Here is a 20,938-nt window from a genome sequence, read left to right on the forward strand (position 1 = left end):
CGTACCCACCGACGGCCCAGACTGGGCTCCACCTGCTGCCTCCAGCCCTCTAGCGATGCCGTCCACACCGGGGGTACTCCACTCGGTCCCGTGTCAGCCGCAGGCAACCCCACCCACCCAAGAAGCAAAGCAGTGTTTCACAGGGCAACTCACCTGTGTTCAGTGTCCAGCAGCTTTGGGGGATTAAGAGACAGGACTAGGCGTCCTGAGACTCGGCCCCAGCCCCGAGCCACTGGGACTATATTCCAGGGCTAGTTTCGTAACATTTGTGGGTCTGGAGATGGGGTAAAGCACCTGCCAAGGGAAGAGAAAGCCGGGTGGTGCAGGGTAGGTCCAGTGACATCCAAGGAAGAGGAGCTGGCCCAGGGCCCCGGCACCTCTGTCAGGACCCAGGAGAGCCAGAACTGGGCAGAACCGCACTGTGGAGCCAAGGAAAGGTCGGGCTGGACGCGGCACAGGGACAGGAGGACCCTGACCCCCACCCCCCACGCACCAAGTAACAGCCACTCAAAAAGGGCAGTTTCTCGACTTTATTATTAGCCTGGAGCTCCTCCCTGCCAGCCCTAGGGGCTGGTCCCTGGGCACAGTGAGCAGGATTGAGGTCAGACAGTTTCAGCCCCTGGCAGCATGGGACAGCCGGGCCAAGGGGTCAGCAGGTGCAAAAGTCCAAATGCTGGCACTTCAGGTGTGGCCGGCGCCTGGCCGGGCTCAGGGTGGAGCATGGTCCGCCTCAGCAGTTCATCAGGGCGCCGCGGTCCTCTCCTGGCAGGGGTCCACCATGAGGCTCATTTGGGCCCTGCAGGGGAGCGGTTCCTTCCAAGGTGGCTAGGAGCAGTTAGTGATTCTGGCCAGGAACTGCTGCGCCCACCACTCGTCCAGGTCAATGGGCACGAAGTCTGCGGGCACAGTAGAAGGCTGGGCAGTGACGCTGCCTTCCAGGTCGGTCAGTGTCTCTCCCTGTGAGCTGACCACAAGCCCTTCACCCAGGCCCAAATGTAGCAAGCGCTAGGAAAAAGCGGGTCAAGTTCAAGCACCCTCCCCAATCCCCTGGGGCTAGAACCCAGCAGGGCCCAGGTCAGGGTCAGAGGGAGTGGGGGGGACTCCCTGAGGGCAGGGGAGGGCTCACTCTGCAGCCGGGGGTTGGGGGTCTTCTCCACATACTGCACGGGCCTGGGCCCACTCTCGCCAGCTGGGCCACCACCCAGCTGCCGCTCCACTTGCTGCCACGCTGTGGGGAGAGGGCAGTCGGACTGAGCCAGGGCCCTGGCATCCTGTCTTCCGCCCAGAGCCTGGTGGCCACCCTGGACCCCAGCCCAGAACTGGAGCAGGCAGTCCCCTGGACGGTCATGGGACAAATAGAGAGTCGAGGAAGGGCCCGGCCCTCTGGCTACTCTGAGTCAGGTGGCAGTGGGGAAGAGGAACAGGGGCCCGAGCCACACCCTCGGGCCTCAACGCTACCTTCAGACACAAATCGGACGTTTTCCTCATGGGCCAGTGTATAGGTCTCTTGGGTCCCCTCAAGGGATGGAGATGTGACGGGGGGCCGCCGGCCATTCACCCGATTGAACACGAGCCTTGGCCCTGGGCTGTGGAGGGGGGAGGAGCCAGTCAGCAACTGTCCAGAGCCCAGGTGATGCCCGGCAAAGCTCCAGGAGCAGGTTCAGGCCACACACCCCCACCCCGGGCCCGGGCCCAGCCCAGGCACTTCCTTGAACTTCAGGGCGGCTGCAGGGGTGGTCGAGGCCGCTCCCCACAGGCCCAAGCCCCCAGCAGCTCAGTTCATACCTGCGGTCCCCAGCCATGTCCCAGATCCCCAGCAGGGTTCCCTGCTCAAGGCACACAGGTGCTCTTTGTCCAAGGGTCTCTCGGGCACCCCTGCTGCCACCTGCATCCCGCCTCCCCAGGACGGGCCAGGCCTCCGGCAGCCCCTGTTCTGACCTAAGCTACTGCCGGGTCACTCTGTCCCAAGCACAATTCTCGGCCATCTTCTTCCCCCACAAAAGCTTCTCCGTCTCACCATTACCCCAGTGTGGGAGGAAGGACCCAAACAAGAAGGTGGTCTGAGCCCTTCCCTCTTCCTGGCCGCCCCAGGCTCCATGGGGATGAGCCCTAAGTGATGGTCTGGCCGAAGACCACTGGGTCGGGCCCAGCCCAACCCTGCAGGCCCCAGACCAGGCACCGCTGTTGCCCACAGGGGTGGGAATGTTGAGTGAAGAGGCGGTCCCCGGGAGCCCGGGGCTCAGCCTACTGGGTGTGGGATGTCCAGGGAGCCGCTGGGTCTGTCCCAGTCAGCAGGGCCCAGGGCGGTGATGGGCCGCTCCAGCTGGCGGCAGCTGGCCTGGCCCTGCACACACAAAGCCCAGGACGGGGCTGTGGAGGGGGCGGGGCCCGCACCTACAGCAGGAGGTGGGAGCCGGGAGTCCTGGGCTGCACGTGCCACTCCGCCAGGCACTCGCGGTCCCGCCGGCCTGCTCGCCTTCCTGGGCTCAGGTGCCCCACCGCCGCTCGGGGGTCCTCCTTGGCTGAGAGGGCCACTAAAATAAAGAGGAGGGTCTTGAGGGGCACCGGTCCCGCCAGCTCTGGGCCGGCAGGGTCTGGTGGCCCAAGAAAATGTAGAGGGGCGGGGCTCCTCCCAGGCCTGAGCTGCACCAGCCAGGGGGTGTGAAGGTTTGTCCTTGACTCGGACAGCCCCTCGCCTGCCACCCCCGCCCCCACAAAGGCTGCTGGTTCCAGGAAAGTGGAGGCCGGACGTCAAAAAAGCAAAACAAAAAAGGGAATTGCAGCCATAGGCTGTGAATCACAGGGACCACGGTGGTGGCCTGACCAAGGCTGCGTAGGGGCCCGAGGGGCAGGCGCCCACCTGCCTGCTGCCTGGAGTCATTTACGTAAGGCCCCTCCACAGGCCTTCTGGTGAAAGGACACTGGCTCGAGCGTGCACCTGTAGATGAAGGCCACACCGTGCCTGCTCCCAAGGGTGGTGCCCCCAGGCATGCTCCAGTGCCCCTGCTCAGGCCTACCTGGGTATCTTGTCACATAGTCTCCTCTCCGACCCCTGAGGTCAACCGCCCACCCGTTTTCCAGCCCAGGGCCCCAGACTCGAGAGGGAAGTGACCCGCCCAAAGTCACATGCTGCGTATGGGCGGCAGTTTCAGGACTTAACTGCACACCTGTCTGACCTCAAAGCCCACAACTCAGTAAAACCCCCAGGCCGCCTCCCCCACCTGCTCACATGACCACAGGTGGTCACGCGGCGTCATATTATTTTCTTTCCAAGGACGGATATCGCCTCCACTGATGTTTTCTCTCCCGTCGGTCTCACACTGGGAGCAAGAGCTCCTCAGAGGCACAGACCCATGTGGCCTGGTCACCACCATGGCCAGTGCCCAGACCCATGCCTGGCTGGAACCCCAGCCTGTATACTTAGCTGGTCAGACACCTGGCACACCTGTAGGGCACCAGGCGTAGAGGATGCGGCAGGGGCCCAGACACGCCCTCGCTCACCGGCCAGTCAGGGTGAGGGATGCTGGGGCAGTACAAAGGCACAGCAGAAAAAACAACAGGAACGCTGCAGCCATTTTGGAGGGGGGGGCCCCTGAGAAGGTGCAGGAGAGGGGGTAGGGAGGACCCACAGGCTGCTTTGGCCTCCTGGCAGGGTCCTTTCAAGGCAACTGGGACTGGGGGCAGGGGCAGCTCCAAAAGAGGGAGTGATTTGGGAAGGGAGTGGGCCGGCCCAGCGAGCACACAGCATGCCTCACTACTCCCTACAGGAGCGGGACACTGAGGGACATGCTCCCTCAGGCCAGGCTGGTCGGCACCCCCCTGGCCTGGCAGGCTGCAGTGTGCCCAACTGGCTAGGGCCAGATGAGGACAAAGGTGAGGCCTCCTGGGGGTCTGAAGGGCTCTATGCTGTCTGTCCCGTCTTCTTCCCTAGCACTTGCCAGCTGTGTCCTGGATGCGCCCTGGGCCAGCGACAACAGGCAGATGGTGGTTTCTCCAGGTGGAGCGCCTGGGCCACTTGGGTCCCAGACTGTCTGCCTGGAAGACCAGAGGTGGCTATATGCCTAGGTCTCGTTTATTCCTCTGGGCAGTAGGGCAGCTGTGAGGACCCAAGCTGAAATCACAAGGCAATATTATAGCTCAGCCTGGGTCCCAGGAGTCACCCCCCAAGGCCCCGTTCACCTGTCTCCCCACGACACACCTGTGGCTGGCCCAGAACGTTCTCACCACTAGGATCCAAGTGTCAACCGGCCCCCAGCAGAAGGCCCCCCGGGGAAGAGTCTCGGCCCAGAAAGATCCCCACAGGATGCCCCCTCCAGGCAGGTGCCCATCACCTGCACCCTCCTCAGCGATGCCACCTTGTTTATCTGCTGCCTGGACACACAGCCTTAGTGCAGGCAGCCTCGGGACTCTGTGGGCCTAGAAGAAAGCCCAGGGCCCAGGAAATGCACAGAATAAGTGACACCACAGGCCCAGAGTCGAGACAAAAAAGTAAAAGGCTCAACTCTGGGAGATGGAGAGGATCTGACCTTCAGGTCAAGGTCACGTGGAGGCCAAACTGACTGGGACTGCCATTCCTGTGGCCACAGGGGTTGTAGGCTGGCAAAACTGGTGATCATAAAAAGGCAGAAAACTGCAGCTTCCAGCAAGCCCTGACCATCTGTGGGAGGCCTCCCAGTGCCCAGCCAGGGTGTTGTGGGTGAAGGGTAGAGGAGAGCAGTGGCCTGGCAGGGCCAGAGGGAACCACGTGCACCCTCTCCCCTAGCCGGTTCCGCAAGGACGGGGCCAGCGCCAGGAGGCCTTCAGGGCCAGCACTCCCGGGGATATTTTGCTCTTGTCCTCCTGGGCAGCTCGCCTCAAACCTCGGCCTTGCCGCCCAAGGTCGCCCGGGGCATGTGAGTCAGCCGCGTGGAGCTCCTCCGATCCAGGAGCTGGTCAGCTTCCTCCCCACTCGGGGTCGCCAGGATCCCACAGGGCCAGCGCGGGAGAGGGGTTCATGCACGTCCAGCCCAGCCCCTCCGACCCAGCCAGGTGCCAGGTGAGGTGGAGGCGGGAGCTGCCCGCGCGGCCGGGGTCGGATGCCCCGCCCCCGCGCCCTCCGGGGCATGTGGCCGGGTCTCCGCAAACCTTCCCCAAGGTCACCCTCTCGGTGCCGCGGCGGCCGGCCCACGCGTCTCACCTCGACAGGGGCCAGGGTCCCGGCGGCTGCGCCCGCGGGGGCGATGGGGTCGGCGGCGCGGGCTGCCGGCATTTCAGGAGCTCGCCGAGCCTGCTCTCCACCTGCTGCTGCGAGGGACCTGCGGGCACGGGGCGCGTCAGCCGCCGCCGAGGCTGGGCGGTCACTGCGCGGACCCTCCCCCCGGCGGCCCTGCCCGCCCCCGGCCCCTCGCCCCACGCACCTGTGCGGCGCTGCGCGACCAGCTTGCTGGGCCCCTTGGTGATGGTGTACATGGTGCGGACGGGCAGCCAGCCCGCGCGCTCGCCCGGACGCACGCCCTGCCCTGCCCTCCGCCCGGGCTCGCACTCGGCGGGGGCCCAGGGCGCGGCCCCTTTAACCGGCGGCCGGGCGCGGCGGGGAGGGGGCGGGCCGCTACACGCCCCCGGCCCTTAAAGGGCCCGCGCGTACCAGTCGGCCTCGGGGCACGCGGCGGAGGTCGGGCCGTTGGGAGGCCGGCCGGGGCCGCAGTAACCAGCGCCCCACCCCGCATGGCCTAAGGCCAAGGCAGAGGAAGCGTTCTGAGGCCTGGGACCGCCTTCGGCCGCCTGAAGGCCAGGTGAGCCGCGGGGGAGGCGGGGGCGTTGGCAGGCGCTGGGAACGCTCTGTGTGGACCCTGGAACCAAGGCTTGCCCCCACTCCTGTCGGGGAGCTTCGGCCAAGGTGCCTGCGTGGGCCTGGGCCAGTATCAGGGGGCATTCTGGGCCTGTGTCTTGGGACTGCTGGGCCAGAGACCAGAAAAAGTGGGTCCGCCCCCTGGGTTTGGGCAGAGACCCAACACCCTGGGAATCTCCCTTCCACTCCAGGAGACAGGAATAGTGGGTGCACTCCATTTCCTGACTCAGCCTCCCATGCCAGGGTCCCCACCCAGGTTCAGGGAGGGGAGGCCCCTTATAGACTGGGACCAGTGTGAGGGTGATATCCTGGGGAGAGAGAAGGTGGGTGAGGACGCCCGGTTTGCCTGTTTAACTCCAATTGGAAGGGAGCAGTTACCTCCCACTCCCGCCCTCTTGGAGGCATAGAGGTCCCCCTCCAGAGCTGCCTGGGGACCAGGCCTGCCTGGAATGTAGGGGCCAGGTGGCCTCCCACCCGCAGGCTTCCTTCGTTCTAGCTCACAAGCTGCTCCGAGCTCCTCAGGTTGAGGCCGGGGAACCAGGGCACTCTGGAGCCTGTGAGCCCGAGGACCTGGTGGGCTCAGCATAAGGCTCCCCTCATCCTCCATTTGGTTGAATTCAATCCTTTACATCCCCCCCCCCCCCCCAAGAAAACACTCTGTCCAGAGTTGTCCAGGGGTCTTGGAATCCACCCCCGAGGCTTGTGTGGCTCCCACGGGGCTCCTACACTGTTCCCACAAGTATTTGAGGAGGCTGAATGCAGCAGGCACGAGGGCCTGGGGAGTCCAATGGGGCCATGTCTCAGTCCGGGAGCTGCCACCAGAGGGGCAGTGGCCCTGGAGCAAATGCAGCCCCACTTTCCCTACACTTCCCCTTCAGAGCAGGGCTGAAACAGGCAGAGAGCACAACATGGGGAGTGGGAACTGTGAGGGGTTAGCTCCAGTGGGGGGGGGGGGGGGGGACAGCAGGAGGAAGGCACCTGTAGGGAGCAGGGCTGGTCTCCCCCAGAGATGTAGGCTCAGCCTCGCTGCCCCCAGGACACACCCTAGCTTGGGATGGAGCCTGGGGAGCTGAAGTTTCTGTCCCCAGACTCACTCCCCTTCCCCTAGACTACACTGTCCTTGAAGGCAAGTTGGCTGGGAACCCCCTGCAAGGGGCCGGTAACATGGCCTTTGGTGGAGAAGCTGGGAACCCATCCCCAAGTTGGAGAGGGGCAGCTAGACAGAGGGGTGGGGCCTCACCCAGCATGCAGAACAGCGGCCACCAGCAGCTGGAACCATCTTCCTATAGGGCCTTTGGAGTGAGCAGACACTTTTACCTTGGACTTGGCTTCTAGAAGCATGAGAAAATATTTTACTGTTGTTTTAAGCCACCCAGCTTGGGGTGATTTGTTACGCTGGCTCCAGGAAGCCAAGGGAAGGGAAGCAGTGATAAGGAAATAGGAAGTGCAGGGAGGGGGGGCAGGGCTAGGGAGGAAGTGTGCACCCCCATCGGGGTGGGCAGCAGGGCAGGGGATGTCTTGTTTGCTCATGGCTCTCTGGGCACTAGAGATTTTATCATGTGGATAAACACTTGGAAAGGTGCCCCGTGCCACAGAAACTTCCATACAGTGGGTGAGAAGCTCAAGAGGGCTGCCTGGGAGCCAAATTCCACCTCAGGACACAAAACCTCCACCTCGGGAGGCCCCGCGGAGCACAGGCCATGGGGTGGGGCGGGGGTGATGATGTGGGAACCAAAGGCAAAGGAAAAATGAAATTTCCTTACAACTTACAGCCCATTGACAAGTCCTTGAAACTGGCAGAGTGACCTTCCTCTGGGAGCTCAGCTGCCTCCATGATGACGCTTTGCTAAGGGCAAAAGGCAACCTTAGCCTGACACCCCCGATCCTATAAGTCTACTTTAACATGTAAAAATTCCTTTGGAAACTTCCCTTGTCTTTTCCTGCCCACGATACATGTTGGCAACCACACTCCAAGCTTATGGCTTGCTGATCTACACCTGAAGGGTTTCATGACTAGGATTTATTGGACAGTAGTAATGACCCTTTCCTAACAACAGCTGGCCCCCTCGAGGTCCTGGAAACCTTGCTTCCAAAATTTCTTAGAGACTTATACTATCTCTAAGCCCCTCCCAACTTGAAAGTACATAATCCATCGCTCCTCACGACCCCAGTGCAGCTCTTTGTGCCCACATTTCCTATTCCCGTGTTTTAATAAAACCACCTTTTTGCACCAAAACACATCTCAAGAATTCCTTCTTGACTGTCAGTGCCGAACCGCAACATTTTCTACGTCAGGGGACACTTCCAGGGGTCCACCGTTCAGCATTTGCTGGGGGGCCTGGATCCTCCCAGAGTCACATCCATGTGACACACATCCATGACTTTCCAGAAAGTGTGCGTTCACAAGTGTGCACACCAGCCTTGACAGGCATGTGCACGTGTTCACCTACACAACGGAGGAAAGGCGGCAGGTCTGCCTTCTCCAGGTCAGAGCCTGGTGAGTGCCCAGTGCAGGGGGTAGCTCACATGGCGTCCAGCCCGGAATGACAAATATGGCAGGCGGGTATCAACCTAAGGTCAAGTACTGTTGAAAGGAAGACTTTGCTGGGCATTTGGACAGCTTCTGAAGCAGGGCCATAGGGCATGGAGGAAGCAGGGACACCGGTCAGTCAGGTTCCCCGTCCCAAGAGAACATCTGGTGTAAAAGAAAGCTACGTTTTCTGCACTTTGAACACTTTAGACACCAAGTGTGTGGGTTTTCCTCGCCAAGCAGTTCTCTGCAGACATTGACCGGGTGTCCTACAACTTAATTCTGACACTCTTATCCGGCATTATGCAGACCCCCGGAGCTGAGGGCCCAGTCCCACAAGACCACCCCCTCTTCCGATGCCAGTCACAAATCCAGGTTGTCACCTGTGCCTCTGATCCATCAACTCTAACTCCGGTCAGGGTTCTCACGCCCCCCCCCCCCCTTCTCAGCCTCCATAATTTGCTAGAATGGCTCACAGAACTCAGGGAAACCCTCACTCATGTTTACTGGTCCATTGTCAAGGATAGGACTCTTGGGAACAGGGATGGAAGAGACACACAGGGCAAGGGGTGGGGAGGAGGCTGGGCCCTGCGGGGGCCCTGCGGGGGCGCACCACCCTCCCGGCAATTCCGTGTGTCCCTTGACCTGCCCGAAGGTTCCCGAGCCCCTTTCCTTGGGGTCTTTGTGGAGACCCCGTGACACAGGTGTGGTTGATGAGATCATCGGTCCTGGGTGATCAGCTCGGTCTCCCACCTGCTAATCACAGGTTGGGTCCCCCAAACACCAGCCCCCAAGGCCCAAGGGTCACCTGGTTGGTCGGAACCCAGGTAAGGTTGAAAGGGGCTTGTCATGCACAAACAGCAGTCTCCTCTCCGCGCCCACACATGGAAGGACAAGGAAAATGCAGAGTACACCCAACGTGGTTGGAGGCAAAAGCGCATTCAGGAAAGGAAAGCCGGGGCTGTGAAATGGTGGTCACGTGCAGAATGCCAGCAGAGCTGCCTGGCCCAGGGGGCCTGTCCAGAATGGCCAGCCCCACACCACTTCCCCAGCCTAAGCTGCAAGACTGCCATCCTCCCCTGACGAAACCCACATCTCGGCCCCTCCACGACAATCCCAGGTTAAAGCCCGGGTCAGGGCCACCATCTGAGCTCTGGCCAGAGTGACGTCGGGTTTGGGGATCTCACTCGTGAGAAGCTGCCCACTAAAGATAAACTGGCCGGCTGCAGAACAGGGCCCCTAGGAGACACGGGCCCCAAGCCGTCAACGGGGAAAACACCTTGGACACAACAAATAGGGCTCCGACCCCCTCACAACGTCCGGGGACCCTGGGCTAGCGCTGCTCAGGTCAGCCTCACCGGAAAAGCCCCGAGCAGCACAGGACCGCGGGGCCGGCGGCTAGGACCGCCCCGCTCGCCCGCGGCCCCGCCCGCAGGGAGCCCCGTCCACGAGGAGCCCCGCCCCGCCCCCGCCCCACCGAACGCCCGCGGTTGCCATGGTTTCCACGGCGCCGGCGCGAATCCGGGCCTCAAGCCAGCCTCCCTTAGGCCCCTCGTTCCTCTCTAGCGCTGGGCGCCCAAGCGACGCCGCGAGATCCCCCAGCACGCGGACCCCGCCAAGATCGGTGCTCCCACCGCGGCTGCCGGCTGCAGTGCGCAGGGGCCGGCCTCCCCCGAGGCACCGCGCATGCACCGTAGTACTTCTGCGCGAGGAGAGGGTGCGTCACCATCTCTTAAGTCTCGCGGGTAGGAGGCTTGACAACGGCGCCGCTGGTGTAGTGGTATCATGCAAGATTCCCATTCTTGCGACCCGGGTTCGATTCCCGGGCGGCGCAAGTGTTCGTTTTAGTTTTCCCCCATGTCGACTAGACGGACTCGCTGACGACTGCAATTTCAAAAGAAAATCAGAACCGGGGAAGCACCAATTCTAGTGCAGAGCGAACGAGACGATTTCAGAGAACAAGAGCTTTGAAAATGCCAGAGCGGCCACGGACACCTGGGCGCTGAGCTGATGGTCACCTGTAAACCAGTGACCCCAACTCAGTGCCCAGTCCCCTCTGCTTGACTGCCGCTCCCGGTGCGACTCCCGCGGCTGCGGGCCCCTTAACGCGCTGCGCGCCTCCTCCTGGGAATTGTAGTCTTTGGGGAGGCCGGACCACAGCTCCCGGCAGGGTTCGCGGCGACGGACTACGGCTCCCGGCGGGCCTCGCGGCGACGGAGTACGGCGACCCGCGGGCCGGCTGAGCTGCTGCGATGCTGGTGGCTGCGGCCGCAGAGCGGAACAAGGAGCCTATCCTGCGTGTGCTGCGGCAGTACATGGACCCGGCCCAGCGCGGCGTTCGAGTGCTCGAGGTGGCCTCTGGCTCCGGCCAACACACGGCCCACTTCGCGCGGGCCTTCCCCCACGCCGAGTGGCAGCCGTCCGACGTGGACCAGCGCTGCCTGGACAGGTGCGGAAGGGCTCCCGGAAGGCCGGGTCCCGGCTGGTGAAAGTGGGCGGGAAGCAAGGGCAGGTGGAGCGGGGCCTGTCCCGCTGTCCAGCCTCCTCACGCCACCCAGACCCCTCGAAGGTCCCCCAACCAGGTGCTGCCCTTCCACAGCATCTCGGCCACCACTCAGGCTCAGGGCCTGTCCAACGTGAAGGCCCCGCTGTACCTGGACGTGACCTGGGATTGGGAGCATTGGGGCGGGATCCTTCCCCAGTCGCTGGACCTGCTGCTCTGCATCAACATGATCCACATCAGCCCCCTCAACTGCACCGAGGTCTGTGGGAGCAGGTCTGTGGGCCATGCAGCACCCCTCCCGGTGCAGCAGGAGGGAGCAGGGCGGCGGTCTGCCCCACGTCTCAGATGGGGCACTGAGGACTCTTTCAGGTGCGTGGGGGAGAGAACGCTCTTCAGCGGTGCCCTGTTTTCTCACTCCCCAGGGGCTCTTCAGAGCAGCAGGACACCTGCTCAAACCCAAGGCGCTGCTGATCACCTATGGGGTTAGTGTCCCTGCCGGAGATGGTGGGCCTCCCCTGGCAGGCCAGTCCTGACCCCGATCCCAGCCAGTCTATGCTGAGCTCTCCTTTCTGGACTCTCTCATTTTGGTTTCGGTATTTTCGGTTGCTTTCTCCCACCACTGCTTGTCACCGTTAAACCCCACCCGGTGTCTTTTTTCTCGAACTCCCTCCTGGTCATCTGCCAGGCTCCCTGCAACCCCTTGGCTCACCAGCTGGTCCTCAGCTGTCCCCCATCTTGGGGGCAGGGAGGGCTGTGTTCTTTTCTTTGTCTGAGTGCCAGCATGCCAGCCTGCCTGTTTGCTGAGGAATGGCTGACCCTGTGTCTGTGGGTGGCCGGCAGAGCTGTCTTCCCGTCTCCACAGCCTTATGCCATCAATGGGAAGATCACTCCGCAGAGTAACGTGGACTTTGATCTCACTCTTAGATGCAGGTCAGAGCTGGATAGGTGGGGGGCCTGGCTGGGAGGGCAGGTGGGCTGGGTGACACCCCCCAGCCACAGCTCCACCTTCTCTCCTACCTCCTTCCCACTGCAGGAACCCTGAGTGGGGGCTGCGGGACACAGCCCTTCTGGAGGACCTGGGCCAAGCCAGTGGCCTGCTCCTGGAGAGGATGGTAGGTGGGAAGGGCTGGGGGCACAGGTGACCTCCCTGGGGACCAGGGGCAGCTGCTCCAGCCGAAACATCTTCCCTAGGTGGACATGCCAGCCAACAATAAGTGCCTGATATTCCGGAAAGAGTAACTTTCTCCTGCATGTTTCTGTCTCCACCAAGACCCGTTCTGGAATAAACCCAGATGCCAGCCCCTGCCCCCCAGGGCTGGGCCCTGGGGGCTGCCCTTGCTTGGTCTGGGGGCTCTTGGCTGGTGGCCACTGGGCTGCTTAGAACCTGGGAATAAAGTGTTTCTTGCTGCTCATTGCTGATGTTAACCGCGCCTGCTCCTGGGAGCATTTCTGGCGGTGCTGGGTGGGCAGGCTGTTGTCTCCAGGGGCTCTGTACTAGGGGTAGGAGGGGTCTGGCCTGTGGAGCCAGGGCTCGGGGGCATCCTGGACCGTGTTGCTCTGCTCCGGCAGCAGAGGAAGGAGGGAGAGCTCAGGGACTGCCGAGGCGGGACTGAGCTGGCTGCCTGGCTCTGCTGCCACGAGAGGAGGTGCCCATCTCAGGCTGGTCACGGCCTGTGCTCCTGCAGGGAAATGGGAGGTTCCCGAGGAGCCAGCGCTCCCTCGGGCAGCGGGTTACCAGCCGGAAGGCAGGCTGAGTGGGGTGAGGGTCCCACCAGGAGGTCCGGCACCCGCAGGCCATGAGGTCAGGCTTTTATTCAGCAGGACAGGAAGGCAGGGTGGGCAGACACTGGGGGGGGGGGGGGGGGGGCTAGTCCTGGAAGCGGTTCAGCAGCTCACAGGCCTTCTTCTCGAGCAGCTCCGAGATCTTTTTGACACGCTTCTCGCTCGCCGTGCGGACGTAGCTGCCAGCGTCCAGCACGGCCACGCCGTCTCGCACCTCGCCCATGATGACCAGGGGGCCGTCGCCAGCTGTCACGTTGGGGCAGGGGCAGGTCCAGTCCATGCCACTCAGCGTCACCTCCAGGTACTTGGTGCCCAAGAACCTGAGGCCCATCTTGTCATCCTTGAGCACCTCGTCCAGGGCCACGCGGGCGATGCCGCCGCCCCCCACCTCGGGCTCCTCCAGCACCTCGGTGAGCCTCCCCACGATGGCGAAGTCGCTGCGGCACAGACTCAGCGCCAGCTTGCTCCGCAGGCGGCAGGCCCGGCAGGGCGGTGTGCGCGGCACGGGGCAGGCGTCCTCACAGCTCGCACGGCTCTCGAAGTTGTTGCCGTTGCCCTCGCAGCCGCCGTAGACGAAGGGGTGGCACTGCCGCAGCAGCGGGCTGTAGGCCCAGCGGGGCTCCCAGCCCTGGCAGCGGCCCTGCACGGCCGGCAGCACGCAGGCGTCGCCGGGGCCGCGGGCGCAGGCCTGCTGGCACGCCTCGTAGGTCTCGAAGCCCCGGCCACCGCCCTCGCAGCCGCAGGCGGGGAAGGTCATGCAGCCCCCGCGCTGGGGGTCGTACTGCCAGAGGACCAGGCCGGAGGGGGCGCCGGTGCAGGCCTGCGCGGCGGGCAGGCACTCGGCCGGGTCAGGGGGGGTGGGCGCCGCGTCCCCGGCCGGCTCCCGCCGGACCACCGACAGTGGGAAGTCGGCCCGCAGCAGGCCCGCGGCGTTGCGTGCGGTGCACGTGTAGAGGCCGGCGTCCTCGGGCCGGGCGTTGTAGAGCACCAGCTGCCCGACGCTGGTGACCACCACGTTGCCGTACATCTGGTCGGGCCGCATGATGAGGGTCTCGCGCCGGTTGCTCTGCTTCTCCCAGGTCACGGCCGGTGGCGGGCGGCCGCTGACCTCGCAGTGGAGGCTGGCCGTGCCCCCCACGAACACGGCCTGCGGGGCGGGGCTGCTGTAGAGGGCGGGTGGCGTCGGGGCATCCCCGGGCGTGGGGCGGGCCGTGGTCTCGGGTGGGCCCGGGCTGCTGGGCGGCCAGCTGAGGACGTGCTTGCAGGGCACCACGTGCAGGCGGAGGCCGCGCAGGCAGGCCTCTGCGTCCATGTAGCAGCGGTTGTAGTAGGTGAGGCCGTCGGAGGCACAGGTGAAGCTGGGCTCCTTCTCGCAGCGGTCACGGCAGCGGCACACGGGCTGCCCGTCCCAGATGTCACAGTCGGAGCCCTGCTGTGCGCACGTGAAGCCCTCACAGGAGGCCGGAGGCGTGGGCACAGCAGGGCCGCCGTCAGGGAAGCGGGCCGCCACGCAGCTCCGCAGCCCACACACGTTGGCGCAGCACTTCTCGGAGGCCTGGCAGTCCTGGGGGGTGGGGGGGGTGGGGCGGGGGCAGCTCAGCGGGGACCCTAGCTCTGCCTGGCAGCCTGTCCAGAGGGAGGGGGGCCGAGCTCCTGCTGCCCCTCCCAGACCTGTCTCCCCCGTGGGAAGCTGAGCGCGTCTGCGGAAGCTTCCCTCCTGCTCTCTAGAGTGAGCCACAGCTGCCCGCTGTCTAGGGGGCCGTCACAGGTGTTGTCTCCCTGAGCCTCACTGCATCCTCAGACATTCCCCCTACAAGGCAGGTTTCACCGCAGAAACGAGGAAACCGAGGCCCAGGGCGGGGCGTGCACAACGTGCTCAAGGCCACTGCAGGGCTGCAGGGCAGAGGTCCCGCATGGCCCCCTGCCTTTCTGGCTTGCTGGTCCCAGGGTGCGGGCAGGTGGGTTCGGGGAGTGAGGAGGGGGCTCTTAATCTTCAGACACATGAAGGTGCAGACTGGGGGTGTTCCCTGGGACCCTCATATGTGCAGCAGCCCAAAACCAGCAGCAGAGCGTGGGGAGCCTGAGGATTGGGGCCCAGGATTGGGGGGGGCCGCAGTGCAGCTGCTGGGTTCCCCCTCTGTGGGCAAGACCTGGGTGCAGGGGTAGGGTCTGACCAAGCCGCCAAGATGCCCTGAGCCCCCCACCCCCACCCCCAACGAGGGCCGGCGGGGGTGGTGCCTCTGCTTACCTGGTCCCCGATGCACTCACGCTCACAGGTGCTCTGGGCATCCACCCACAGGTTGGGGCTGAGCTGGTTGGGGCACACGCCTGGGTGGCTCCTGGGTCCTGGCGGCAGGCTGGCCCCCAAGGTCAGCCCAACCACGAGGAGCGGCGGCAGCAGGAGTGGCCTCGGGGCCAGCATGGGGACCGCCAGGACAGGGGGTGGGGGATGTGACCACCAGTCCCTCCTCAGGCCCTGCCCAGCCTCCTTCCTGAAGGCATCTGCCTCCCCAGGCCTGTGGTCGCTGCCCCTGCCCTCCAGCCCCCAGCTGATCCTGGGGCTCTCCCCTCACCCCCAAGGTCTAAGCCCACAGCAGATGCTTCGTCTCAACACCCCAGTTCGAGGGGCTGGGTAGGTTCCGGGCCTCTCCCAGCTCTGAGTCTGTGCGTGCGGCGCCAGCCCCTCCCCTGCCTGGCCCCTCTGTGGTCAGCGCAGGGCAGGGGGTGGGGAGGGGAGGAGAGCTGGGGAGGGGCCGAGGCCCAGGAGCACAGAAGACACTGGCCGCGAGGGTCACCAAGGGGCGGAGAAGGGCCAGAGAAGGGCTGGCTGCGGCGGGAGGGGAGGGGAGGGGACACTGTAACTGGAGCCCCTCCTCCCTCTGGGCGCTGGGCTTTGGATGGAAGGGCCCTGGGATCAAAGCTGCCTCTCAGACCCTCCCAGCCCAGGTCAGGGGAGGGGGCCAGGCTGGCCAACCCCCTCCGGCTCTCCAACCTGCCCCAGCTGTCCAGGGCCTGGGTCTCCCCCAAGCAGGCCCAGGCCAGCCCCTTCCTTAGATTTATTTCTTCTAGACAAGACAGAGGCACAGGGGTACCGTGTTCAGCCCAGCAATGAGTAAGCATTCTGTTCCTTCCCAGGAAAAACTCCACAACCTTCTCCTGGGAGAAGGGTCACGACCTGCCAACAGGTCTCGGGGTCAAATTGAAACCCTTTCTAAAGTTAGTGGTGAGGTCCCTGAAGCACAGGGGTGCACAGTGAGCTCAGCCTGGGCCTTTCCATGGTGACCCTCAGCAGATGAGGGTTGGGGGAGGCTAATGCAGGGCTGGACTTTGCCCCCGCCCCTGAGGATGGCCCTGGTTCAGGCTCTTCCACAACTGGACAAGGCTCATGCCACCGAAGTGAGGTCCTGGGACGACCAGCAGGGAAGGAACTGTGTGCCCCCAGTATGGCCCCCAGTCGCACAGGCAGCAAACACTGCAAACATGGCTGGTGAGAGCGAGGCACTGAGTGTATCTACTTGGACGGACTTGAATTTTGGTGGTTGTGGCCCCATGTGGGGCCAGTCCCTAGAGGCCAAGGCCACCTAAAAAGCACCCTGGAAATGGGGGGGGGGGCGGTTTCCTGGGAGCTGCACAAGCGCCTGGGAGGAGGAGCCTTCCCTCAGACGGGTACGGAAGCCCCTCCCTGGCAGGGCTGGCAGGGAGAGCTAATGCAGCAAAACAGGACAAAGCCGCTGGAACCCGCCCTTCCAAACCCTTCCCCAGGGTCTGGGGCCCCACGAGCATCTGCTCTGAGATGGGATGGAAAACATCCCATGACCCCACGTCTGACCTTATGACCTAGGAGGCAGAGTAATAAAAGCCGTGTCTGGTCAGCGTGAGACCGGAAGACGGCCCAGATACGGAGAATGCATCCTGGGGGACTGTGGGCACGGGGTCCAGGACGGTCCCTCAGAGCTGCGGTCAGAGGCCTGGGTCCCTGAGCGTGGGGCTGCCAAGTTCAGAGTGATCATTCCCAACCCCCCAGTGCCCACCACAGCCCTGGACTGAGCCTCACGCACTGTCGCCTGGTGGCTTTCCGGCGAGGGCGCCAACTCCAGGCCCGGGGAGTGCCGTGCTGAGCGCTGGCAGGTGGTGATCCCGAGTCATCCGCTGCATCCCTGGCTCTGTGCCCACCACCCTGGCAGGCAGCGGAGCGAACTCGGCAGTTAGGCCCTGGACCCACGGACATCGAGGGTGTTCCTACCCTCGGAGGCAGCGCGGCACAGAGTGTCTCTGTTGCACCCGTCCGGCCCACCAGGAAAGGCAGTGCAGCCACGCTCAGCCCTCACAGCCAGACGTGCACCAGCCGTCCAGGCCAGGCGTGGAGGGGGTGTCAACGAAGCGGCACCGGACCCACCCTGCCACGTCACACCCACCACTTGGCCAGTTAAAACCAGAGGCTTTAATTTCTATAAAACGCAGCCTGAAAATCAGAGCTGAATTAGGTTTACTGTACAAAGAAACAAAAACCGTCCAAAATGAGCACAGGAATGGTGTGTCAGCAGCGAAAAGTAGTGTTGATAAGGTGAACGTAGGACTGTCCACGTCCTCAAAACACAGTCTGTGTGACGGGGTTCAAAGTCCAAAGAAAGGGGCCTGACAGGCAAGACAGGATGGGTGTGGCCTCCTCTGCCTGACCCTGCTGAGGCCAGGCCTCACACGGGGACCCTGGGTGCCCCTGCACACCCGGGCCACGGCCCCCACCCTGCCTCCCAGACACCCAGGACAGAAGAGTCCCAGAGCCCAGGATGGGGCCGTGAGTAGGAGGTAGAGCTGAGCACCAGTGTGACCCGGTGGCCGTGTCACCAACCAGGTGGCAGGAGGAGGCTGGCTGGCGGGTTCTCCAGGAGAGGCTCGGTGTCTCTGCTGCCGGCACCACTCCAGGCAGCATCACTAAGAAAATCTGGGTCAGAACGGTTCTGGTGACGTGTGACCCCGAGGGGTGATGCCAGGCCAGGAGCAGCTGTGGGGTCACACCCGAGGCCAGCAGACGGAAGGTGGCAAGAGTGGAGGCCAGGTGCCCCAGGAGACAAACAGGCAGGTCTGTCCAGACCCGCAGAGCACCTGACAGCCCCCCTGAGGATCTCGGCGTCTTCTCACGGGAGATGCTGAGCCGGTTTCATGGAGCAACAGACAGAGATATGACCGGAAGGGAAGGTGCAGAGTCAAGGGGGAGGCTGTTTGCCCCCACACGTGGAGGGACACGGGGGGAGTGCATCCCACTATCCCCTCTGAGAAGCCCCAACATTCCCCTGGGGAACCTAGGAAATTGCCCCCAGCTCTGAGCCCATCTGAGACGCGCAGGATGTCACCCAGGAAGGTGTGGCCGCACCATTCAGACCGCTGGAGCCATGCGGGCTGTCCAGCCCCTTGGGGGGGGGCACAAGGAGCCCCGTACTCAGGCTGGCGGAGGCAGCCACGGGGCCTAGGGCCCTGCCCAAAGCTCCCACCTGTCCCCTATGGTCTCTGCACAGCCCACACCCCACGTGAAGTATCTGAACTCAAAGGGTGAAGTCTTGGGGGTTCCTCCTCGTCTTTGCCTCAAATCCCCTCCCTCTCCCAAGGTCCCGAAGCTTGACCCCACAGCTGACAGGGGCTCACGTGTGGCTGCACCAAAGGCCTCCCTGCCCGTCCTTTAAAAATGTACAGAAAGGTGAACATCTTCCACATAAATAAGAAAGGGAGCCAGGCCTCCTGGGTCCCCAAGGACCGCCCCCTTGAGGCCGGGCCGGGCAGAGCTGCCTCCCGGGCGCTTCCCAGCCGCATGGCACTGCAGGGTCCCGGGCTTGTTCCGCCAAGATCCCCGCAGCTCTCTCCGGTCCCGCGGAGCTTCTCTGGCCCAGACCACTGCCCACGCAGTGAGCCCCCACGCTTCCCAGGAGGCCGTGAGGTCAAAGCCTTCCCTGCACACAGTGCCAGGCCCAGCGCCCGGCCAGAGATGCTCCCCAAGCGTGAGCCCTCCCGGAGCGAACTGGACGGGGTGGCACCCGGCCCGTCCTGCTAGGAGATCTTGCAGTTGCTCCTTGAGCAGTTCTGGGGCGGGCTCTGTGGGGGGCGGATGGACTTGGACCTCTTGAGACTGTTGCCCTTGCTGCTGCCCCCGCCTGCCCCACTGGCCAGCGAGTAGGAGCGCCCGTGCATCATGACGGCATTCATGCCGTTGGCCATCGAGAAGGACTTGAGATGGCTCTTGATGGTGACCGGCAGCGGGAGCTTGTCGATGAGGTGCACCGGAGTGCAGGAGACGATGGCCCGGCAGCACAGGTCCTGCAGGCTGAACACTACGGATGGGGGCGGGGGAGGGAAAGGTCAGGCGGCGGGGTGCAGAGGTCCGCAAAGCTCAGGCTTGCCCTGTTCGGGACCCTGGATGCCCACCACTCCATAGCCCAGCTGCCGGTGTCCCCTTCCCGACTTCTCCCTGAAGCCGCACGCAGAGAGGTGCCCTGGGAGACCCCGCTTCCAAGGGTCGCCAGCCCTGCCCTGGGGCCTGACGGGAGATGGAGGCCTCCAGCCAGCCCTGGCCCTTCTGGCAGCTGGGGTGGGACGGGGCTGAGGGACGGGGGAGCGCACAGCCAGGATCTTCATGGGTCAGCTCCAGGAGGGGAGGCTTGGAGCCAGTCCCCTGTTCGCTCCAGGGCACAGTCCACAGCACTCCCTCCCAGCACCGAGGCACAGACCCCTGCACAGCGCCGGGACCCCACACAGAGCAGACACGGGGCGCAGGCTAACTTAGCTTCCAGGTGTCAGGGAAGCAGCGGGGACCTTGCTTCCCCTCCAATCCGGGGAGGCCGGCCCCTGAGTGGGCTGCCAGAGGCCCCCTCTGCCTCCGTTCTCCTGACCGCAGCTGCGACACCACCTCACCTCGGTTGGGCCTCCAGATCTTCTCCATGCCGTGCCTCATAAGCACGATGCGGGACAGCTCCGTGAAGGACTCAATGACATTGAAGTTGCACAGAGGGCTGACCTCGAAGAAAGTCATGCCATTCTTCTCTGCGTAGGCGCGTGCCTGCTCTGTTGGAACTTGCCGCTTGAAGGCCAGGTGTAGCCGGTTCCCAACCAGGATCCGGGGGACCCCGGGTGCATGCTTGCGGGGGGGGGGGGGGGGGCGCACGGTACTCAGCAGAGGCACGAGCACAGGACACCCCCATGTTGGCACTGTCCCCCTGCCCCCAAAGCAGGCAGGGCCCTCACTGTCCATTCTGTGGCCACCGAGTATGTGGCAGTCAGTGTGCAAGACGACAGAGAGCCAGGGCAACGGGCAGAGGCGGGGGTAGGGACAGCCAACGGGGTCCCCCAGCTTCTTGCCGGGGATAGGAGTGCACCCTGGGAAGCGACCGTGCAAGGGCTATCTATGGATGCACACCTACCTCATCAATCTCCTTGATCCACCGGTCGATGCCGTCAAAGGACCAGCGGTTGGTGATGTCATACACCAGGAGGATCCCCTGCAAGGGAGACACGGGCGTCGAGAGGCCGGGGGCCGCCTGGATGGAAGGGGTCCTATTCCAGGCACAGTGCCCTATGTGGCCAAGCACCACTCCTTTCCAGCATAGGCGGGGCCAGGGGCACTCGGCTCCAGCCAGACAGCTTTTATTTATTTTATTATTATTTTTTAATGTTTATTTATTTTTGAGAGAGACAAGAGACAGAATGTGAGTGGGTTAGGGGCAGAGAGAGAGGGAGACACAGAATCCGAAGCAGGCTCCAGGCTCTGAGCTGTCAGCACAGAGCCTGACATTGGGCTCAAACTCACGAGCTGTGAGATCATGACCGGAGCCGAAGTTGGACATCCAACTGACTGAGCCACCCAGGCGCCCCTTAAGGGGATTGTGTGGGTCACACGTTTTCCACGTGAAAAATGCCTGGCTTTGAGACTCTGTCACGCTTCAGAGGCATTGCTGGCATCAGCTCTGCACGCAGGCCTCAGCCAGCCCTGTCCCCATCTCCTCACCGAGGGCAGGCCCGTGTGGTCCTGGATACCCTCTGTGTGGGGTGATGGCAATGGGGGATCTCGTGGACTCGGTGCTGCCTCTTCCCTCCTCATCTTGAAGACTTGGCTGGGAAAACTGGTATTTTTTCAATTTCTTTCCTCCAAACACATTGTAAGCATTATCCTGTGATCATTTAAAAATGACTCAAGCTGAAGGGGCGCCTGGGTGGCTCGGTCGGTTAAGCATCCGACTCTTGATTTTGGCTCAGGTCATGATCCCAGGGTTGTGGGACTGGGCCCCGTGTCAGGCTCTGTGCTGACAGTGTG

General features: G+C 63.5%; 4 protein-coding genes and 1 non-coding gene across 9 annotated transcripts in view; 2 read left to right on the forward strand and 3 right to left on the reverse strand.

Moving 5' to 3' along the window:
* Nucleotides 1–515: 515 nt before the first annotated feature.
* On the reverse strand, nt 516–5,567 carry MCRIP2 (MAPK regulated corepressor interacting protein 2). 4 transcript variants are annotated; one of them, XM_043561127.1, is made up of 5 exons: nt 5,397–5,567; nt 5,177–5,294; nt 2,395–2,534; nt 1,127–1,228; nt 516–896 (listed from the first exon to the last, which is right to left on the reverse strand). In XM_043561127.1, the coding sequence occupies exons 1-5, from the start codon at nt 5,446–5,448 to the stop codon at nt 826–828; spliced, it is 483 nt and encodes a 160-aa protein (XP_043417062.1). In that variant the 5' UTR covers nt 5,449–5,567; the 3' UTR covers nt 516–825. The 4 variants fall into 4 exon arrangements, with proteins under 4 accessions (XP_043417062.1, XP_043417061.1, XP_043417063.1 ...); XM_043561126.1 differs by having other exon boundaries at nt 2,399–2,534; nt 5,397–5,563; XM_043561128.1 differs by lacking the exon at nt 2,395–2,534 and adding an exon at nt 1,459–1,586 and having other exon boundaries at nt 5,397–5,543.
* Nucleotides 5,568–10,120: 4,553 nt separating this feature from the next.
* On the forward strand, nt 10,121–10,191 carry TRNAG-CCC. Its single transcript has one exon. It is a non-coding gene; the product is annotated as a tRNA-Gly (tRNA).
* Nucleotides 10,192–10,550: 359 nt separating this feature from the next.
* On the forward strand, nt 10,551–12,272 carry METTL26 (methyltransferase like 26). Its single transcript, XM_043561125.1, has 6 exons — nt 10,551–10,806; nt 10,957–11,119; nt 11,283–11,342; nt 11,723–11,790; nt 11,894–11,972; nt 12,052–12,272. Exons 1-6 carry the CDS (start codon nt 10,610–10,612, stop codon nt 12,097–12,099), a joined length of 615 nt encoding a protein of 204 aa, XP_043417060.1. The 5' UTR covers nt 10,551–10,609; the 3' UTR covers nt 12,100–12,272.
* A 383-nt stretch (nt 12,273–12,655) lies between these two features.
* Nucleotides 12,656–16,977, reverse strand: WFIKKN1 (WAP, follistatin/kazal, immunoglobulin, kunitz and netrin domain containing 1). Its single transcript, XM_043561098.1, has 2 exons — nt 14,891–16,977; nt 12,656–14,206 (listed from the first exon to the last, which is right to left on the reverse strand). The coding sequence occupies exons 1-2, from the start codon at nt 15,062–15,064 to the stop codon at nt 12,728–12,730; spliced, it is 1,653 nt and encodes a 550-aa protein (XP_043417033.1). The 5' UTR covers nt 15,065–16,977; the 3' UTR covers nt 12,656–12,727.
* Nucleotides 16,978–17,064: 87 nt separating this feature from the next.
* The window catches only part of RAB40C (RAB40C, member RAS oncogene family), a 29,145-nt gene continuing 25,271 nt past the window's right edge, over nt 17,065–20,938 (reverse strand). For both annotated transcript variants that reach the window (XM_043561117.1, XM_043561116.1), the window contains exons 5-7: nt 20,049–20,126; nt 19,543–19,765; nt 17,065–18,962 (exon numbers count right to left, since the gene is read on the reverse strand). In XM_043561117.1, coding sequence (XP_043417052.1) covers nt 18,682–18,962; nt 19,543–19,765; nt 20,049–20,126 — 582 coding nt within the window. In that variant the 3' untranslated portion in view covers nt 17,065–18,681. The remainder of the gene's footprint in view (nt 18,963–19,542; nt 19,766–20,048; nt 20,127–20,938) is intronic.

This window comes from Prionailurus bengalensis, chromosome E3, assembly GCF_016509475.1.
Source record: "Prionailurus bengalensis isolate Pbe53 chromosome E3, Fcat_Pben_1.1_paternal_pri, whole genome shotgun sequence".
Lineage (NCBI taxonomy): Eukaryota > Metazoa > Chordata > Mammalia > Carnivora > Felidae > Prionailurus > Prionailurus bengalensis.